The sequence below is a fragment of the Aulonocara sp. 'chitande type north' Nkhata Bay genome, linkage group LG16 (genome assembly GCF_057382095.1).
Source record: "Aulonocara sp. 'chitande type north' Nkhata Bay isolate Kocher_YH1m ecotype deep benthic linkage group LG16, A_spYH_male_GT1.1, whole genome shotgun sequence".
NCBI lineage: Eukaryota > Metazoa > Chordata > Actinopteri > Cichliformes > Cichlidae > Aulonocara > Aulonocara sp. 'chitande type north' Nkhata Bay.
Window position 1 is genome coordinate 37454445 of NC_141359.1, and position 19310 is coordinate 37473754.

Consider the following 19310-nt stretch of genomic DNA (forward strand, 5'->3'; position numbering starts at 1 on the left):
ATTAATGGGAAAAAGAAGTGATAATAGTTCCTGGAGCACCTGGTGTGGTCTTCTGCTGCTGTAGCCCATTTGCCTCAAGATCTGAAGCGTGATGTATTCAGAGATGCTCTTCTGCATACTTTGTTTAGAACAAGTGATTATTTCAGTTCCTGATCCCTTCCTATCAGCCTAAAGCAGTCTGGATGTTCTCCTCTGACCTCTTATGTCATCAAGACATTTTCACCCAGAGAGCTAACAGTCACTGGGTTTGTTCTTTTCCACAGATATGGCAACCATATCTGAATGCCTACATACACTGAGTTGCTTGGCTGATGAGATATTTACATGAACATGCAGTTGAATAGGTGCAAATACTGTAAAATAAAGGAAAATCCTTCCATGGCCTGTGTAGCTTTCCTGCTGTTGGCACACATGCTGTCTATAGCAGGCTATGAACTCATCTCTTTTGTGCTGTAGTTTCTTTTAAACATCACAGTAATGACTTTAAATAAACTAAACATCTGTTTGTAGTTAATATTATACACAAGATGAACTCACTGTTCGCTGACTTATTTTGGGATGCTGTGTAAAACTGACCGAGCCAATAAAGCTGTCACAGGGATTAATCGTGGCGACCAGAGATGGGCAGTAACGCGTTGTTACTGTAATCCGATTACTTTTTTCAAGTAACGAGTAAAGTAAGGGATTACTATTGCAACTTTCCCGTAGGAACGCTGCGTTACTGCGTTACTAAAACCGTGATTTTTTGCGAGAATGTCTCATGACAGTGACTTAGGCAAGTGCGACGTTCGTGACAACAGCTGTGTGCAGATCAACAGTGGATCATATATCGAGTGCAGAGAGAGTATGAGCGTGCAGCGTTTAAAGCGTGGAAGTACTGACCTTACTTTGAGTTTGATTCCATAAAAAGTGACAAAAACATTAGTGTCCGCTGTGCGTGGGAAGAAAACTTCTTTTTACAGCGAAAAAAAACCCTAAACTTCCAAACAAGCACAGAGTAGCTACGACATAATGGGAAATTCACAGAGAAACTCGCGGATTCTTCCACTGACTGCCGCGGCACACCTGCACCAGGGTAAACCTCCGCCTACCCCACTCCTGCTTTACAGGTGAAAATAGAGCAACAGGACCGCTGAGTCTTTGACTTTATTTATTTTCTGCTGTGTTTTACTTGCATCTATTTGAAAGACTGAGTGTAAACACAAAAAATATTTTATTTTATGTGCTGGAATGTGCAGAAAATAGGTTTAAATATTAAACTAATTAGAGAATGTTGCATATAATAAAATTTTTGCTTGATGCATAAAGTTAAAAGATTAAAACTAATAAAACAAGTTTTAAAAAAGAGACTTTTCCATTTGATTACATTTTGTATGATGGATTATGCAGAAAAAGTAGAATTGGGCTGAAAGAGCTATCGCTTTATCACCTACTCAGGTTGTAAATTGTGTTTTTAAAAAGTAACTGAGTAACTAAGTAATTAATTACTTTTGAAAATAAGTAATCAGTAAAGTAACTGGATTACTTTTTTGGGGAAGTAATCAGTAATTAGTTACTGATTACTTTTTTCAAGTAACTTGACCAACATTGGTGGCGACTGAAGAGGAAAAACTATGAGACAGATGTATGCCATGCTCCAGTTTGTTAGAGGAAGTTGGAGTTGCACTTCTCAGCTTACGGAAGTGTTCCTTTAACAAACAAGGGGAATCAAGAGCACTACCCCCTGGTGAGAATTAAGCCTTTTGGTGCTGTGCAGATATCAGTTACATATGTGGTTTTGTGGCTATTGAATGTCTCCTTGGACACTATAAGGCAGCTTTATACACACATACACACACACACACATATATGTGTGTGTGTGTAATTTGAAGTGTATATGGTTTTAGAAGGCTCACTTCCAGGAGGGCAACTGCAGTCCTCCAACCCCTTCTGGAAAATCTACTGTTGCCACATATCTCTCCACCTAAGTATTAAACCAGCTACTGCGTGTGACAAGTTGACACATGTTATCTGCAGTTTGGGAAAGTCGACCCGAAGTGGGAAGAACCAACTGAAACAGCAGACTGAGTTCGCACGGGGATTTCATTCTTCGGTACCAGTGGGTGCATTATTTTTCCTGATTAAAAAAAAGTACAGGCTTGTTTGTGTTATATATTAAAGTAAGAGGAGTGCCGAGCATTCCAGTGACATTAGAAACCTTGTTTCTTTAGTGCAGGCTGGGTTTTGCTTGGCCTGTACTTTGGTATTTGCCTAAAAATACCAAAGGTTTGAATCAGCACTCAGGAGCTGTTTTACTGTTTATTGTAATTTAAACAAAATTAGGACATATATATATTTGCTGAGCACATACTTGGATATCAAATGAATCCTCTATTGAATGTAAAATACATAAAAACCCCATTAAACAAGTTAAAAATAAAAAAAGCTTAATGTACTTGGTAGTAAAGGAGGATAAGGACGGGTGATGATACCTGTGTGTCAGAATGGTGGTCTTACCTCGTGTCCACTTAGAGATTTTCCCGTCAGCTGTCAATCATACTGCCCGCAGACCCCGCCTCCTACGGAAACACAGGGGGTTGTCTGACACGTGATTAATTCAGTATGGCGGATCTGTTGGATGACTGATTTTTTTTTTAACGGCACCGACGGGTCCTAAAACCCTGCTCCGTGGATGCTGTTAAGCAGCGGGAGAACAGCAACAGCTCCCAGCCAGCACAGCTCGGTTCAGGTACTGTTTCTGTTCCGTGTTTGTGGAAAAATAAACAGTGTTTGCTTTGAACGTTTAAGGCACATGATTGAAAAAAAGTTAGCGATGTTTATCTCTGGGGTCGCTGCGCTTTGCGTCTCCCCGAAGTGAGCTGCAGTCGTGGGGCAACTCCACTTTACTCTGTTTCGTGTGGGTTTGTGGGTGTTTTACAGTCAGCTGAAGGAAGCCGTGAGTGTTGCGCAATAGATGCGTTGTTGCTCACTTTCAGCAGTTTGTAGTAGGTTATCAAAAACAGTGTGTTGTGCAACATTGTTGCTCAGCTTTCAGTTCGGTAGAGGCAGACTGCGGTGAGAAGCGGACTGTTATTAAAGCGTATTCACTGTTTCTGCCTCGTGTTGGCACACTGCCTTCATGATGACTTTGAGGTTACAGCGAAGGGCTGCCAGATGTTCTGGGGAGGTTTCGGCGCAAACAGCTGCGCTTCCAGCGGAGCTGTTCGAGCTCACATAAAGTTTTGTTCTTGTAGTTAAACGCACCGCTTTGCTCCATAGTTCCTCAAGTAACACAGAGACAGCACGGGTGTCCGTGTGCGTGCGTGCGCGTGTGATGGAGGTTTCTGCTGAGGTCGGACCGCGCTGCCGCAGTTCTGGCTGTAAACTTTGTCTCGGTGAAGTGTAAACAGAGCGGAGCAGCTAAATCTCCTGTAAGCCTTCACTAGTGGAAACTATTCCCTCAGCATTACAAGCTCTGGAGCACTGCTGGCGCATGCTTGTAAACTCCAGGCCCCACGGGAACAAGGTCACAGCAGTCCACTAAAGAAATGTCTGAGTTGTCCTCCTAAAGGATGAGTCTGCCGAGAGCACAGGCCAGACTGGTGAAGATGTAAAACAGCATCATTGAATTATGGCAGGATCTCTTTCTACAGCCTGCTGCCTGTTATATTCTTACTCTTTAAGAGCTGATGTTCAGCAGTGTCTGTGACTGAGAACTCGTTAGGCATGTCTGATCTTCTGCAGCTTCAAAACGTCCTCATGTGGTCTCATTCAGTTGTTTGGTGATGACGGATGTCATTACATCATGATCTCAATCCTTTGAAGGTAACAGCATAGTGAAGATGATGGTGTAAAAGAAATAAATGTTTGTGAGCCAAACGCTCGGGCTTCTGGCATCTCTGAACGATCAGCTCTAGACTGTTTTTCACTCTTGGCTTCTCGTGATGTCATGCAATCTCAGACACGCCACACTGATTGTGAGCACAGCAGCTGCAAACTTGAACCTTCTGACTGAGACGGGCAGCCAACCAGAAGAAAGCTGATTTGGGGAGTGAGTTAAATGGGTTGTTAAGACAGTGGATAACCTGAGAGGTTACACCAAGGCCTACTGTAGGATAAAAAAAGGGTTATTTGAACGTTGGAAAAGTGACTTCTCTAAGGAGTTGAGTCCAAGTATTGAGCTGGAATAAGTGGGAGAATAAGATGGTTGGAGGATGGGTGTCCCCTTTAAGAAGCATATGCAAAGTCTTGTTGTACAAAACAAACTCTAAACATGCCTAATAAAACTCCACGGGGCTGGCAGCCTGTAATTATTCTTTGGCCACATGAAAAATTCCAGAGGAAGACCATATTATGGCGTTTTGGATTGCAACGCAAAGCCGCCACAAAAAATGTTTTTGTTTGAAATAAATGGTTTTGCATTTGCACAAAGTTTTTCTTTGTGGCGATTACTGCCATTTTGCATTCTACATGCAAAGAGGAAATGTTGACATGGTTGTAGTGCGTGGTAATGATTTCAGTTATTATTATCTAAGTCTCTTTCTTGTTTTCTTTGTAATGATCATGGGGTGTGAAATATCTTGCAGTTCCTCTGGATTTTAGTCTTTGTAGACCAGTGATGATGATTTGTGTGGGTTATTGTAGAATGTGAGTGCGAAACGGAGTCGGACCCTTTTGCTTTCTGGCAAGGACGACCCTACAAGAGTTGATCGACCCACCCAAGACAGTTCTTGGATTTTGACCAGATGCTCTGTATCCATCTGTATCTGCATCTCCGTGATGGGGGTGTACAGTAAGCTACAGGAGAAGCATAAATAATCTGGTCAGATTTCAAATGAAACACCTGTTGTATTGCTTGTATTGACTTTAAAAGACAAAAAGTCACCTGCACATTTGATTTTCCCCTTTCGACAGCTTTACGTGGACTAAGGACTTAAAGGATAACTGAGAGTTTTTAAATCACTGTAAATTAATTGTGAGTCCATCTAACAAAACATCTGCATGGCTTAAACACCTGCAGTAACTGTCTCACATTTTAGACTTTTGTGTTTGTGGAACTGAATTATTCCTAATTGTACTGTGCAATGTGGGATTTTGATGTGGGCAGCACAGTGGTGCAGTGGTAAGAACTGATGCCTCACAGCTGGTCAGCCGGGGCCTTTCTGTGTGGGATTTGGGTGTTCTCCCTGTGCAATCCAAAGACATGTGCATGTGTTAGCTCTGCGATAGACCAGCGCCCTTCCCAGGGCGTAACTCGCCTCTTGCCCAATATCTGCTGGAGGGTGTTGGATCTTAGGCGTTAGTGTTTAAGAAAATAGTTTTTTTTTCTTGTAATATTTAAGCTAAATGAGACTTAATAGCACAATACAGACTGGAAGTCCCGCTATTGTTATTATGTCAGCCATATTATGTCCACTTTAAAGGAATCTGTTGCAGTTAGTGCCATGTGCAAAAGGCTGTAATATTAGGAAGTCTGCATTTTCAAGCAGGACTTTGGGTTTGACAGTAAAGAAAAAGAGAACTTCTGTCTGTCTCTAACACTGGGCTGATTGGGGTAAATGCAAAGTAACCAGTCTTTTCATCTTTTCATCAGGGAAAAAGCTTTTATATGATGGCCTGCAAGTTGTGCTTTTGTTTGTTTGAGTATGAACCGAGAGTGCACTGTGAGATTGTTTTGTATTTCTATTAGGAGCTATTAGGCGGATTAAAATGCTGGTTTTGGGAAAGTACAAGGAAAAAGAGTTTTTTTTTGTTATTTTTCTTCAATCATCTAGTTGATTCAGCCTCTATTTTTTCCTGGAGTTTCCCAGACAAAAGTTGACTAACAAGACAGGTGATATGTCATGCTGATATCTTTTGGTCGTTACTCCAAACTCATGGTACTAAGTCACGTAATAAGAGAGGTACAAAGTTATATTGGTCTTTAAACCAACCAAGCCTGAGGCAAAATTCATAAAGTACCAGAAGTGTAGGATAAGCATTTCACAGTGTGACTGCTGACTACCAACTGACCAATAGGAATGCAGTGTGAAATGATGCACTGATCAACGAGCGCTTGTGAAAGAGCCAAAACAAACTCAAACAGTATAGATGGAAGTAAAGCATGCAGAACAAAATAGTTGAGATTCCAACAAAGAAGAAAATCTTGTTGAGAAGCTTTGTTTGTATGATTTGTCCCCCAGCTGGTATCATCACTGCGCCAAGGAGGGTGTAGCACGGAAAGATATAGTGGATGTATAACAGCTGTACATCTTGGCCCCAATTCAGTACTACGCATTAATATCATAGGGAGTACATGCATCAAACCTCTAAGTTCCATGTTGGCTTGTAGTATACTCAGAGGAGTACAGAAATCTCAAGATGTGTAGAATAGACTAGAATAGCCCTTTATTGTCATTGCACATGGACTATGAAAATGTAGGTGCTCCGCATCAACTGTGCTGGGATAAAATATAAATAGCAAACAGGAGAAATGTGTAAAGTCAAGAAACAAGAGAAATGTAGACAAAAATAGGAGAAAGGCGCACATAAGAGAAGTTGCAGTAAGTGACCTTAGACCAGCAAGCACACGGGCTACCTACATCATTACCTTACCAAAGTTCATGAGCACTTGTGTCCTAAGTTTGCCTCTTTTAATCTCTTTAATAAGCTCATTTATCTTGGTTCCATTGTGCTTTGTGAAATTCTGGGTCTGACTTTCCAATTTCCTTCTATTATTTAGGACAAGCTGGCGCTCAGAACGTTTGCTTGTTTGTGGACAGTTTGTGGACGTTAGGGCTGAACGATATATCGCATTTGCGATAATATCGCGACATGATCAAGTGCAATTTTCTAACCGCAAAGGCTGCGATTATACTCTGGACATGTCCAAATTCATGGGCTGCATCCTCCTGAGGCCGCATTTGTAGACCGATTACGTCACAGCGACGCGCCGAAGGCTGTCCAAATTACTACCATATCCCAGAATTCATAGCGCGGCCCAGCCAAACTCCAGTTTCCAGCAATGGCGGCCGCTACTAAGTTTTAAAATTACTCATACTAATCTTTCAGGGTCACAAAATAAACTTTTAACATATTTTCAGGCGAGAAAGTAGTTGTGTAAACATCAAATATCTGCTCGGTTTATCAAGATATCCCATATTTGCAAAAGTGCTTCGACGTTTTCAGAGGCGTCTGCTACCCACCAGCTCGACAGCTAGCCGGGAGCTCGAGGGTTACTGATGCGGCCGAGAACGGCACAACTCCCGGCACATCATTTTCAGATCACCGCGGAGTTTCGCTGCTCGGGTTAAACGTAATATATAAGTCACTTAGACAACCTAAAAATGTTATTGTTGGGCTTTTTTCAGTGTTTTGTTTGTTCGTGAGTAAATCGGTTTGGCTGAGATTAAAGTTATCAGATTAGATAAAATAAAACTTTATTAATCCCCCGGGTGGGTTCCTCCTTGGTTTTCACACAGCTGACTAAACGTCAAACAGAAAACTTATTAAACAGAAGTATGAGACAGTCGAGAATTTACACCAGTGTCTGGTTATATTTTAGATAGCAAGAAGCAGACGGCCGAGTTTATTAAACTCCACCGAGACAGCGGTGACGCTGATCAGAACTAGACCGTCCAATTTCACGCCTTTAAATTTCAAAGGCGTGTTTGTGTGTGTGTTTATACAATTGCTATTATGTTTGCACTTTATGTGTAATGTTACTGACTGCAGAGATCAGTAAGATGTGTGTATTTTTTATTTATTAGTTTTATTTATTTAATATTATTCAATTGAATGACTGTCTAGTAGTTCACAGATGTCGAAAAACTGAGTGTGGTAAAGCCACTGATTTTTTTTATGTATATTTCTGCAATCTGCACATTGTACTGACTTTCATTTTAATGTTTACACCAGGGTTCCTTGTCAGCACTTTATGCTCAGATGTTTGTAAGCTAAAAATAAACTATTGTGTATGTTCAAATATACTGTTGTGATTGAAGAAGTTAAATAAAAATGTCAGTCATCAATTCATGCATCACCTCATGTCATCATAACAGAGGTCTGTCTTCCAGGAAAGAACAGTTTAAAATTAATGTAATATAGTATTGGCCATACTATATGATGTATTGCTTGTCTTTGTTTAATAATACAGAAGACAAAGACCTTAAAAAATAATCGCATATCGCATCGCAATCGCAATATTGGGGCAAAAAATCGCAATTAGATTATTTTCCATAATCGTTCAGCCCTAGTGGACGTTGTCACACTAATGGATTCTAATGGGTTCTATTAATGCGACTGTTGTGCTCGGAGACAAATAAAACCCAGCAATCCACAGTCACCCAGTAGGAATTTGTAAACTGGGAAGGTCGTTCCACCAGCTCACTGCCGTTCTGAATACTACTGTATCTTTGATTTCAGTCTGTATTCATTTATTCTTTTATTTTGTCCTTCTCTTGATTGCACAGTGTTTGAGAAGACACTAATATAGTTTGAATGACACTTGGGGAAATCGGCTGCACATGAATCCTTCAACTAAAGCAGCCAACCAGTCAACAGATGGTTACAGTACATTGTTTTTTCTCATTTGGCTTACTGTTATGCAAGTTTATAAAAAGAAAGGAAGCTGGATATTGGCCAGAAAAACAGCAAAAGTAAACAAGAGGAAGATTGAAGGCAGTAAAAAAAGGACTGTGAATTTTCAATGGCCAACTGTAAAGAAGCTCTCAGCCTCAATTGATGTGATTTGAAGCTTGATGAATCCTTGTGTTGACCCCCTTTGGGTGCTGTATGAGTTCATTGCTGTTGACTATTCTCCAACATTCAGCTCTATCCCCAGTTGGTGCCTCAAAACTCCAATAAAAAAAACCCTGTTTAGCTCTTTTGTTCTTGTCCTGACTTTGAACCTCTAAAATCAGTTAGCATGTGGTTGGTATTTGGGACAGGCACCCCTGTTTGTTCACATGTTGTTTATGTTACACTGATTGGCTTTGTAAATGGCATTGGAGCTTTGGTTTCATACTCAAGCAGCATGGTCCAAATAGTAATTTGTCTATCAAACCAAAACTGCAGTTGACAGTTGCTTTTCAAATGAGTGTAGTTTAGATTTTAATTCCTCTTAATCACCATATGTTGGTTTTAGTCTCACTTCAATAACCTTCATTGTGCCATGTGTATTTAGAAAACTAGATGCAGATGGCAAAAGTTGCTTCTCGGTATCTGACAGTGTTAAAGTTGGCACATGCTAACCATTCAGTGTTTTCCACATGTAAACTTGCGCGGCTGTAGGTCTAACGGCCTCAGTATATTAGCAGTATATTTTTCATTATAATTTCTTTAGCTGTCTGTTGGAATGACACCATCACTTTACTAGTAGATGATCCCTTTGCGTTTTTTCTCATTCTTCTGCTGCTAGCCGCCTTGTTGCTGCCCTTAACAGTTTGGGTTTTCCGCACAGGTCGGGCTGGCTGGCTGTTATAGTGGTCCTCAATGCCATTCACCTGCTTATGCACCAAGAGTCTTCTACATCTGTATTTACTTCAATATCACCATCTGGGACTGACGCTGGCAGTGGTGGTCTTTCTTCGTCAGCAGTTGTAACCTTTTTCTGTAACCATGACCTGGAGCACATGGACAACCGGTTCACCTGCTGCTGTGCCAGGCTTACTGATTTAAAGTCAGAGTTGGAGTTACTTGCGTGAAGTATATTTGAATGAATGAATGAATCAATGAAGTTTAGAAAGCAAGCATGCACACACAATACTTGCAGACTACTCCCTCCCTCCACAATACCTCCTACCTCTGTTACGGTTGTCAAAAAAATAGATTCTCAGATACTAACTTGACTGATAATACTGCAAATTACTTTGTGATTATGTTATCATTTGCAGCAGTACCAATACAAATGACAGCATCTTGGCCTCCTCCAGTTGACACAAAACATCACACAGAGCAGTTGCAGACAGGTAGGTACACAGCTCCTCCCCTTACCAGCAGCTGAAGTATTTGATGTCCACAACACTGAACAATTTTGAGAGGTCATGAACCATCATAAATGTTAACTTGGCCACCAAACAATAATTTTAGTTGCTTAACTATTAGGAGTTACAAACCCAGCCTCAGGGGATCACAAACTAGTGTACGCCTAGTGTTGGTGTTGGTCCCATGCCTCCTTAATTGGGAGCGCTGCTTTAGGAATTGCATCTGGTATTAAAATCTTTGCCAAATCAAAGGTGGATCTTTCAGCTGAAGGTATTTTCATTTGATAGCAATGTTAGCCATCTGTTAAGTTATTAATTATGATGTTACAGACAGACAAAATTGATAACATTTGTCTCCTGGCTTAAAATTGTCATTAAGGTAGCGGGCTAAGAATGAAATCATAGCATTATCGTTCTTGCCTGTCTGTAACATTATAATGACCACTGTCATGTTTTAGTGTTTTGGTGCTCCCTAAGACAATCTTAAAATATTTGTCACATACATATTTTACAATTACTTTTTTGCACTATATACTATATATAGTCCAATCAAAAATGGTGTTGTCACTGTTTGCACGATTCTAACATTTCTTTAAAAAACAAATGGCTGTATAAATGCTATAGAAGAATCCGCCCATTTACCATTTACAGTATCAGTGTGCTAATGTTTGGATTTTCTAAACCAGTAAGAATGTAGGGAAACGTGCAACCTGATAAAATCAGCACACATTGCTTATATTTTGATCCAGAAAACTTTCAGTACAGGTATGTTGATGTTAACCTTCCAGGAAAGACAGCTGTGCATGCTAGGACTTTTCTATTATTAGCAGAAGAGTGCTTTGTTACGTTCAGACTTGTTCATTAGTATAGATTGAAATTTCACTTTAATCAAAGAAAATGGATTTTGGCCCGAAAAGAAGACAAAGATTGAAAGCAGCAAGAAGGATGCTGGGATTTTAATGGGCGGCTATACAGAAGCTCTCATCCTCAACTGATGTGATTTTGAGGTTTGATGAGTTCTTGTGGTCACCCAATGAACTCATGGCTGTGAATTATTCTCCCACAGTTCAGCCCCTTACACCCTGTTGGTGCCTCGCAACTCTAATAATAACCCGTATTAGCTCTTTGTGTTTTTCCAGGACCTCCTCCTGACTTGGAACCCGTCCTAGCGCTCTGAAATCGGTTATCAATAGGTTTGCAGTTTGGAAAGACATCCTTATTAGTGCCCATTTAGTTTTCCTTTCACTGATTGTGTCTATTAATAGCACAGCTGTGTTGGGTTAGAGCTTGGTACCTGTGATGGACAGGCCTGCACACTCAGCCATTGTGCAAATAGCCATTTTTTTAATAGGCAAAAGAAAGACCATTTCAGGTAATCTGTCTGTTCTTGTGATGGGAATTTTGGTTCATATTCCCTTCCTAGTTGCATTAATATTCTCAAACTATTAATTTAAAAAAATAACTCAACATAAAAAGTTGCATCTGGTTGAGTCAACCATCAGCTGAGGATGCAGGAAAAGTGAATTTTCGGGCATTTAGCTGGTGTGCTTCACCCACGTCGGGATATTTTATTTGACATTTAGATGAATTCCAGCATTTTGTGACGTTAACCCAGTAATAAAAACTGTGACTGAAGATGAGTCAGTACATGAACAGAAGTAATGCTAAAATGGTATGTTGTTGAGAAATAAAACACGACCTCCACCACTTTAGGCTTGAATGTTTAGTAATGATTTGCCTTCACCGTAGCTGCATTTAAAACATTTTAAAGTCGCTTAATTTAAAAGACTTTTAATGCAATATCCGTGATGTTATTTGAATTTGTGTAGAACTCCGGTACCAGGTCTCGAGGCTGGTCTCATGATTTTTATCTCCAGTCATTTCATTAACATGTACTCGGTTACTGTTTTGCATTTTGATGTGGAACATTGTGTGCTGTATTGAAGTTGATATGAAGGGAAAGGTGTCAGTAAAATGAGGACTTTAAAGAAAAGATGATTTAAAGAACTTCAAGTGGACGAGGCTTGTGTCATTGAATAGACTTCATCCAAATATCCACCCACTCCTGAACCAAAAACACTGTCAGAAGTGTCTTACCTGGACTGTTCCTCAGTAGTCTAGCTGCTCTTTTCAGATAAAAGTACATTTTGGAGTAAAGAGGCACAGAATCCAATGGATTTGAAGTCCAGCGTGACGTTTCTGTGATGCTTTGGGGTGTGATCTGCTGGAGTTGGCTGCTGTTGGTCAGCTGTGCTTCATCAAGTCCAAAGTCAGTGCAGCCTTCTACCACGAGATTGTGGTAGAAGCTCTTCATGCTTCCATCTGCTGATGAGCTTCATGGAAATCCTGATTTACTTTCCAGCAGGACTAAGCTCCTGTCCACTGTGCCAAAACTACTGTCAAAATAAGAGCAGTCATTTCTGTGAAGGTGCACGCAGGCAGATATAATGCAAGACCTGTTTTAGGGTTTACGCACCCAAAAGTGATGGAGTACAGGTTCTAATTCTTATGACCACAATCTACCTTTTCAAAGCAATGACGGTTTCAGGCTTTTTGGAAGCAGTGGTGGTGCAGTGATTCAGCTGTTCTCGTAGGTCTTTGGCATGTACAATCTAAAACTATGAGATTTGAATCTTTTTTGTTGTTGTTGAGTATTTTGGCTTTGAAAAGAGCAGTTTTGTTCTTAGTGTCTCGTTTAAATAAAGCAGGAAACCTCATCAGCTTCAGTCACAAATGCAATTTTAACATTCAGTTAACGAATGCCTCAAACTTTAGTTATCACTCACGTCAGGAGAAACTGCAGAAAGTGAGAGTCTGCATAGAGAGCTTTATCTAGGGCACACTTTATATACCTCAGCATCAAAGGACATTCTTATATAAACAGGACTGTCTCATTCGGTATATGTTTTGAAATTATATCAGCTGTACATTACCCAGCCCTTGTTTTACACCCTGAACTTCACAGTAGAGCTGGGCGATAGAACGATAACGATATGTATCGCGATATAACTTTTACTCGATAGAGAAATTAAACTATCGCGATAGACCTCGCCGCTCTTGTCCTCTTTAAAAAAAAAAAAAAAAAAAAAGTCAGCCAATCCAAATTAAGTAGCGCAGAGCCGAACCAATCACAGCCGCAGCGTCACGTCGCGTTACTTGTTACGTACAGCACAAGTGCCAAGCCGCACGTGTGTTTGTTTGGGAAGCAGCCAGCGGGCAATGGAGGAAATGAGTGTGCCGACTAGAAAAATCAACCGAGCGTGACCGAAGAGAAAACAGATGATGGTTCCAACGCCGGAGAGATTGTCAAACGGAAGAGCCATAGAAGTTCCGTAGTGTGAAGGTATTTCGGCTATTTCAAGTCTGACAAAAAACAGAGTAGCGTGCACTGTAAATTGTGCCGAAAGCAAGTCTGGAAATACAATAAACTGGTGCATGCGTCACACTGTGCGCCACGTTATTGTTTCGGTGAAATGAATTTCTACAATACTGTTAATTCTACTCTCTGCAGTGTTTAAATGCTCACATATACACACAGTTACTGTCCGTCCACACATACGACTCGGTTCTGCTTCTATGCCCCAGCTTTGTTTACTTTTTCCCACCGAGGCTTCTAGACTTCTGATTGGCCAACATTTCTGCACGGTTAGGAATATAGCGCCACCTGCTGCTTTGGCATGTTCATAGCAGCGTTTTCCTTCATTTCTGCCTTTATGTGTGGACGGGATTATTTTTTAAAACGAAAACGGAAAATCTCCGTTTTCAAAGATACCCGTGTACGTGTGGACGTAGCCTCAGTCTCTGACTGGAAGCGCTAATTCGTCATTCGGCTTTTGTCAGACTAAAGTAACTGTTAAAACTGTTTGAAAAGCTAAGCTATACAACAAGGAGAGATTGAGAATTTCCTTTTAGTTCTCAGTTTATTTGATATTGACAAAAGTTAGTCAGTTTTGTCTGTTCTTCTGTAAAACAAACTAAGATTTATTTTTAGAATTAATATTTTGTTTCTAAGTGGAATTGGCAATTTAGTCTGTTTTCGTTTGTTCTATTTTGAAACTTAAACGCTTTAGCGGCTGCCTTTTGTGTAGTTTGCAATATTTGCCTTTATTTTTCTGAAAAAGTCTCATGTTCCTTAAGTACATCTACCCTGTTGAACTTATTATGGGAAATAAATATTTAAATAAAAACAAGCTGCTGATTATTTCACATTTTACTTGTGAGCAACGGCACATTTAAATCTTACAAATATAGTTATTTGGCTTATATCGTGATAGATATCGTTATCGCCTGAAATGAAAAAAACATATCGTGATATGAAAAAACCTTATATCGCCCAGCTCTACTTCACAGATGGACCGACCAGCTCCTGTCAGACACACTACAATATTCTACTTTTGTCTTGGTGGTAATAATAAAGCAAAAAGCTTCCTGTTGGGCCATCCACATCTATTTCAAGAATACTGAGCTGCTATCACACTGTAAAGACTCTACACCTCAGAAACATGTCAGTCCATGGCATACAAGGCACTAATCCCATCGCCAGCTGAATAATTCATAGTCAATTAGGGCTGAGAGGCTGAGGCGGTCTTCATGGAGCAAATGCATTTTCAATGATTCATTTCATGAGCTATGCAAGGGGTCTCTTAATTGTTGTTTACTGCTCACTATCCAACCACATGTTATTTTTATGCTATCGTGATTACTCCCGGCAGTGCTCAGAGTGCTTGGGAAATGAAGTCCATTAAGGGGTCCTGAGAGCTGTTTTCCTGTCAAGCGCCATGAAACATTTCCAGATCCAAACTTCACTGCATGAGAATAATAAATCTTATCCAGACGAGTTAGCCGGTGAAAATGAGATGCTTGAAGAGATGCAGGTGATGTGTTTTATGGTGCCACAGTGCAGGAAAAAGAAATATCTGCAGTGTTGTACAAAGATCCATTTTTAATGGGATCCCCGTAGAGTAATTAAGATTCCAGGAGAAAAAAAATGAAGTCATGTGGAAGTAGCATCACAACTGACAACAGATCAGCTTTACAATCTGCAACTGGCTGGAGTCGGTAAAGGCCTGTCTTTGAGCTCCATGGTGTATGTGTTTGGCAACAGAGAGAGCAGGAGGAGAAAATGCCTAAAGTCACTGCTGTCACACTATAACAGACTGTAAAAGCACATTGTGTGTGTACGTGTGTGTGTGTGTGCGCGTGTGTGTGTACGTGTGTGTGTGTGTGCACGTGCGCGTGTGTGTGTGCGCGTGTGTGTGAGACAACTCGTCTGACAAAAATAGGTGGTTTGAGCTGAGAATAGCTCCACTGCCCTCCAGTTGGCACCCTGGCGACTTTTTCTGACACCCCATGCCTCAGCAAATCCATCAACACCCATTTTCGGTGTCCCTCACGGTCATCCAAGTGTCACCAGTGTACATGTAACTAAACACACACCCTTATCAGGAATTCAGACTGACATCTAAACCTCTTCCATTGTTGTTTTGCCCAATGGCTTGAAAGATGCTATGAAGAGCACACTCAACTCAAAGAGTGGAAATACTGTGTTTTGACTTTTGTCAGAGCAACACATTCATCTTTTTCTCAAAGTCACAAGTGGCAGTTATCCCATCAGTACTCTGACACTTTTTCCCCTCACATTTGACGGCAATTAATAATCTGGTTTCTCAGATTTTGTTCTAGACTTAAGGGACCGTTATGGTGTTTATGGTAATTCCTGATAGCTGAGGTAAGAGCCTGGAGACTGTTGGCAGGAATACGTTTCCATGAAGTTTTATTTTTCTGCGCAACAGAACTGAACGTAGGTATGTGACAGTAATTCAGTTTAGCAGCTTTAAAGAGCGAGCGTGTCTGTTTGAGAAAGAGAAGGGAGCGCAGACGCACTTTGCTGCGGCCGCTGTGGGGTTTAAACGGACTGATTGCAGCTCTCATTACCACATGTTTGTTTTCAGCTCTGCCGACACCTGTTAGACGTGACAGAGGTGAGTTTTAGTTTCTGCCGGTTAAAGTTGAAGAGCCAGAGGCCTCTCTGTGTGTTTGTTTGCGCACCGCTTGCAGTTTTGATTGCATAAGACACACAAACACCAGGCAGTATGAAAAGTTTTCTTCCCCTCTTTCTTCTGCTGTTGACTCAGAGGTGAGTCTAAGCCTTCATGAAGCCTCTGTTTGCATTTCATTTGGGGCTCTACTACAGCCTTTCATTTAGGCAGTGACTTTCCCAGGCCGACCATGCAAACTGTGGGAGCAAACACGGTAACAGTGTAACAGTAGTAGATGTGATCAAATCTTAAAATGCTTGCAAAGGCGTGTGCCCCGGTAAGCTCTGATGCATAAATGTGAAAAATGCGGTGTATTATTGTTGCAGTGCTTAATCACCGATGTACACCTGCTCAATCTCTTTGCTGGGTGTGGCTCAGGCAGTGTTGTGATGACAGTTCTGATAGTGACTCGCATTACTCTGTAAACATGCTGTGATTTTACATAAAGCCAGATGGTTCAAATGAATCATTTTGATTTGATAAAAAAATAAACATCTTATACAACTTGCCAGTTTGCTTTCACTCCGTTCTCTTTCTTTTAGTCTCCGTTTTAAATTTGCTCGTGCACTGAAAGTTTGGAAGACCCACATGGACATGTTGTAGCCGCCTCCTGTCACTTGAGGGCAGTGTCAAAAATATGTGGACCAACCCGCCCTGTGGGCTACTCTTGTTGCTGTTTGCTGTGTTGTTGGTCCTTTGGTTTAGCCCCTGCTGTGGAGAAGAGATGCCAAAATATACAACAGAGTGTTAAAAATGAAAACGAATGTCCAGTCTGCCTTTTTTGTACTTTTTCCCTCTTCGTAGTTAGCCCCACTGTTGCTCCCTTGGCTGTTCAACCATCAGCATTGGAGAACATCAGTCCTGTAAGCCCACAAGCTGTTGTGGAAGTTCATCTTCACAGCCCCTGCATAGACTGAATTCCCACTCCTGCTTTTCTCCACCAAATCCAAGCTGTTTAACACCTGCACTGCTGCCCTGAACTTTTCTCTGTATAACTGAGCAGAGTTTTATGTCAAAATGAAAATCTCCAAGCCAGTTGGATTGAATATTAAAGAGTATTTACTGAAGCAGCTCCCCAGAGCAAAGGCTGCGTGATGTCCGATTGTGAGAATGGAGAGGGTATTTGTCCGGGAAATTCTCTGCAAGCCATGTGTGTTGCCTGCCGAACACACTCTCACCTAAACTGAACTCTGTGTTTCCAGCATTGTTGCAGACCGTCTCCTGCTGTGTGCTGCATGTGAGAAAGTGCGACTCAGGACCGTGTCCTAACTTGATTCTTGCCACATTTTCTTCACCTTATTTCTCACTTTTAGCAACAATTGTAATTGTAAGACTGTTTATAACAGATTTACAACAATTAGGAAGTTGCTGTTGAATATTAAACACTTGGCTTTGTTTTGTAACAGCAATAGCAGAAATTGCAGTGCAGTTTATTTTCTAATTGTCAGTGGTTTTCACCAACTATGTGTCAGAATGTCCTGGACAGTTTTGTGCAAGAGACTTAACTGGGGCTGAAGAGAGGCAGAAACTTTGAACTGGGGTCATCAGTTCTTTGAAAGCTGGTTGGCATGCAGGGCTGTCTGTGCTTTGTTGCCTGTGCAGGGAGGAATAAATGAATGGCAAAAACCATAAACGTGTTTGTTTTAAGTTTGTTTAAAAATTTGGAGCATATTGCAGTGATAAATGAGCGCCTGCATGAAATCCCCCGCTTTTTTTTGTATCTCCTCCTCACAGGCTGTTTGGTGAAGCAGTCCAACGAGGTCTTCTTCTGTGGCACAGTGTGATGAATCCATGTTCCTCTTTGGTCGAGCTGGGTAGCGAAAGATGGTGACCATGACAGAGGCGCACTGACGCCCTCGCTCCTCTCTTTCCACATCAAGTCTGCACGAGCAACAGCAGCCATAACAATGAGCTCTCACAGTTGCCAAGGTAAGAAATAAGAAATGTAAAATTTAAACACGGCAGTTTATTTTGAATAGATTTATAGCTGCTGTGTTATGGGAAAAGTATATATTCTTTTCCTCCTTAGCACAGGTCTGGATTTTCTATTTTACTTAACTGGACAAAAGGTCCATTGTGTCCTCACTTCCCATCAAGCTCTGCTTGTGTTGGTCATGTTCAGCAAATTGATTTCACAGGCATTTATTAATTGTTGCAGTACTAAAGATTCTGTGTGACACAATGTAGCTTGCTGGCATCACCTTCTATTCTTTTGAAAAGTGTTTGGAGAAATGGTTGAGTCCCTGCCAAAAGGCTTTTCAAAGGGGTTTGCGTCAGAGGGGATTCATGTCGTCACATTACGGGGAAAACTGGCACAGGCCAAAGATATTTACTGATTTCTTTCTTGGTCTTCTTCCTCTTTTTTCTTTTTCTTAAATACGCTGCGTTATGCAAGTGATCGTTGGAGTGGGCCGTGTTTTCCTGTTTCATTTCCTTTTTATTTTGGTCATTTCTGTTCCCTGCTCATGCTCAGAATATATGACATAAATGTAACTTAGCAGTTTTGGTTTTTTTCACATAATAAATCTGAATTGATGACGTTTCTCCAGTGTTTAGTTAAAGGAAGAGTTGTATTCGTCGCATGTTTTTCATTTCATTTGGGGAGGTGGAATTTTTACGTCACAGCTAACAATCTGCTGATGGACAAATCTTTTGAAAAACAAGTGTCAGCTGTTATGAAATGAAATAAAAAATAGGTGAGGGATGATTGTGTTTGCATTAGGCCAGAGCATTCATCCAGTGCCAGACGTTCCTTCTCTTTGGGGAGCTCAGAAATTAAGCTCTCATTGCTCAGTTTCACTTCATGTTAGCAGTTCATTTTCTCCTTGTCGTCCTTCAGTTTGTGCAGTTCTGGTAAAGCCTTTTTCCACGTATGACAGATCATCATTTCCTATTTTTTCAGACCACCACTTAGAGGACTAAAGAGCCTTTTGTCTGATTTAAACTTGGGTGGCAAAGACTGGCATGTTGACATGCTACTTGGCATTTTGGAACTGGGTTTATGGCCTTGGAGGCAGAGCTAGAACACACACACAGAAAAACTCTCTTATCCCTGCAAGACCTTCCCCTTCTGTCTACCCCCCTCTCCCTGCCCTCGTCTCCTCTCTCCAGCAGCAGTAATCGGTGGCAGTCCTGGCTGAGGGGGATCTTGCGTCAATAAATCGTCATGCATAGCGACTCGCCGGCCTGGAACACAAACAGAGAGAGGGGCCGTCTGGTGCTGGAGGCCTTGTATAGCTGGTTAAAAAAGCTTTGAGACCTCTAGAGTCTAACCAGAAAAAATCCTGGATGTTTTATGCACTTGGGTCAGAGTGTATTGTGCAGTCTCAGT

The 19310-nt window shown here is 41.1% G+C and overlaps 1 protein-coding gene across 2 annotated transcripts in view; it reads left to right on the plus strand.

Annotated features, from left to right (window-relative positions):
• The first annotated feature begins 2603 nt into the window (after positions 1–2603).
• Positions 2604–19310, plus strand: part of hdac4 (histone deacetylase 4) — a 126479-nt gene continuing 109772 nt past the window's right edge. For both annotated transcript variants that reach the window (XM_086265811.1, XM_086265812.1), the window contains exons 1-2: positions 2604–2728; positions 17714–17908. In XM_086265811.1, coding sequence (XP_086121937.1) covers positions 17887–17908 — 22 coding nt within the window. In that variant the 5' untranslated portion in view covers positions 2604–2728; positions 17714–17886. The remainder of the gene's footprint in view (positions 2729–17713; positions 17909–19310) is intronic.